Source organism: Chenopodium album, chromosome 2 (genome assembly GCF_948465745.1).
Source record: "Chenopodium album chromosome 2, dcCheAlbu1.1, whole genome shotgun sequence".
NCBI lineage: Eukaryota > Viridiplantae > Streptophyta > Magnoliopsida > Caryophyllales > Amaranthaceae > Chenopodium > Chenopodium album.
In genome coordinates, this window is record NC_137835.1 from 84,711,912 (window position 1) to 84,713,124 (window position 1,213).

The window sequence follows — 1,213 nt, forward strand, 5'->3', positions numbered from 1 at the left end:
ACATTCATTCATACAAATTTGATTTTTAATTTTGATTAATTAAAACAATACGCAATTCAACCATTCAATTGTAATTACAAAGATCCTTGACTACATAAATTAGATATATTAGATGAAGATACAATTACAATTGCCATTAAATAAAACATTGGATTGTTGATTCAAATAACCCCTTTTATCCATTGATAATAACCTAACCCTAATAATCCACTTACCCAACCCATACCACTCCCGAAGCCTTCCGCCCTTACCATAATTAATTAATCACCCTGTTCGCAATCCATAACTAACAAATCGCGAACAGGATAAACATCATTCTGAAACGGACGGAGTATAATTTAACAAACTATAACAACAAACAAACACTACTAGTTTACTACAACTCTAGCTAATAATTATAATTATAATTTCCAATAAACATAAAATAATTACCAAAGATATGTTAATTTGATGTATTATTATGAACCAATTGTGGGACCCGCTTACGCTTCTTTTTCTCATAGCTAATACCTCTCGCCTTAGATTGAGAATCCCTAACTTCCCTCAAGTAAAGCCGTACAGCACGGGCCCCAAACGGGTTCATCTCGGGCTTACCCCCGTTTTCTTCGTAGGCAGCTCTGAGCCGTCCGATCAAAGCGTCAAGCGATCCCCACGCTTGACGGAGCGGGCACGGGCAGGGGGCAGGTGGATTAGGGTGACCGTAAAACGGACACATGTGATTATGCACCTTAGTTTTTCCGAACTGATCAAGGTAGCGTAGAAACTCCAATACGTGGGCCCCGCTACATCGGTTGAGCGCGAGAGGGGGCCGGTGGTTCTTTAGGTATTGTCCGAAGGTGGTCCAGTCTCTCCGTTTTTGGTTCTCGTATCGAGATAAGGTTATCGAGGAGGAGGATGGAGATGATGGGGAGGAGGATGAGGAGGTTGAGAGGAGTGTAGTTGTGTTATTGAATTGTTGAAGAGTTGTAATGTTTGATGATGTTTCCATTTTTGGTAGAATGAGAGAGGATTAGAACAAGTTTTTGGTTGTTTTTTGTGAGTTTTGGAGGAATGAAGTAACAAGAAGATACAAGAGTGGAAGACTTGAGTTGAGCTAAGTTGAGGTGGGTTTAATTTATATTTGTGGTAAAAAAACAAAAAAAAAATAAAAATAATAGTACCTTTGATTTTATTTATGTGCAATTTTGGAATTTTTTATATCTCACAAATAATA

At 38.0% G+C, this 1,213-nt stretch overlaps 1 protein-coding gene across 1 annotated transcript; it reads right to left on the reverse strand.

The window, feature by feature from the left end:
- Positions 1 to 260: 260 nt before the first annotated feature.
- On the reverse strand, positions 261 to 988 carry LOC145578124 (protein LIGHT-DEPENDENT SHORT HYPOCOTYLS 4-like). The gene is made up of 2 exons (XM_081635512.1): positions 467 to 988; positions 261 to 317 (listed from the first exon to the last, which is right to left on the reverse strand). The coding sequence occupies exons 1-2, from the start codon at positions 986 to 988 to the stop codon at positions 261 to 263; spliced, it is 579 nt and encodes a 192-aa protein (XP_081491638.1).
- Positions 989 to 1,213: the final 225 nt, after the last annotated feature.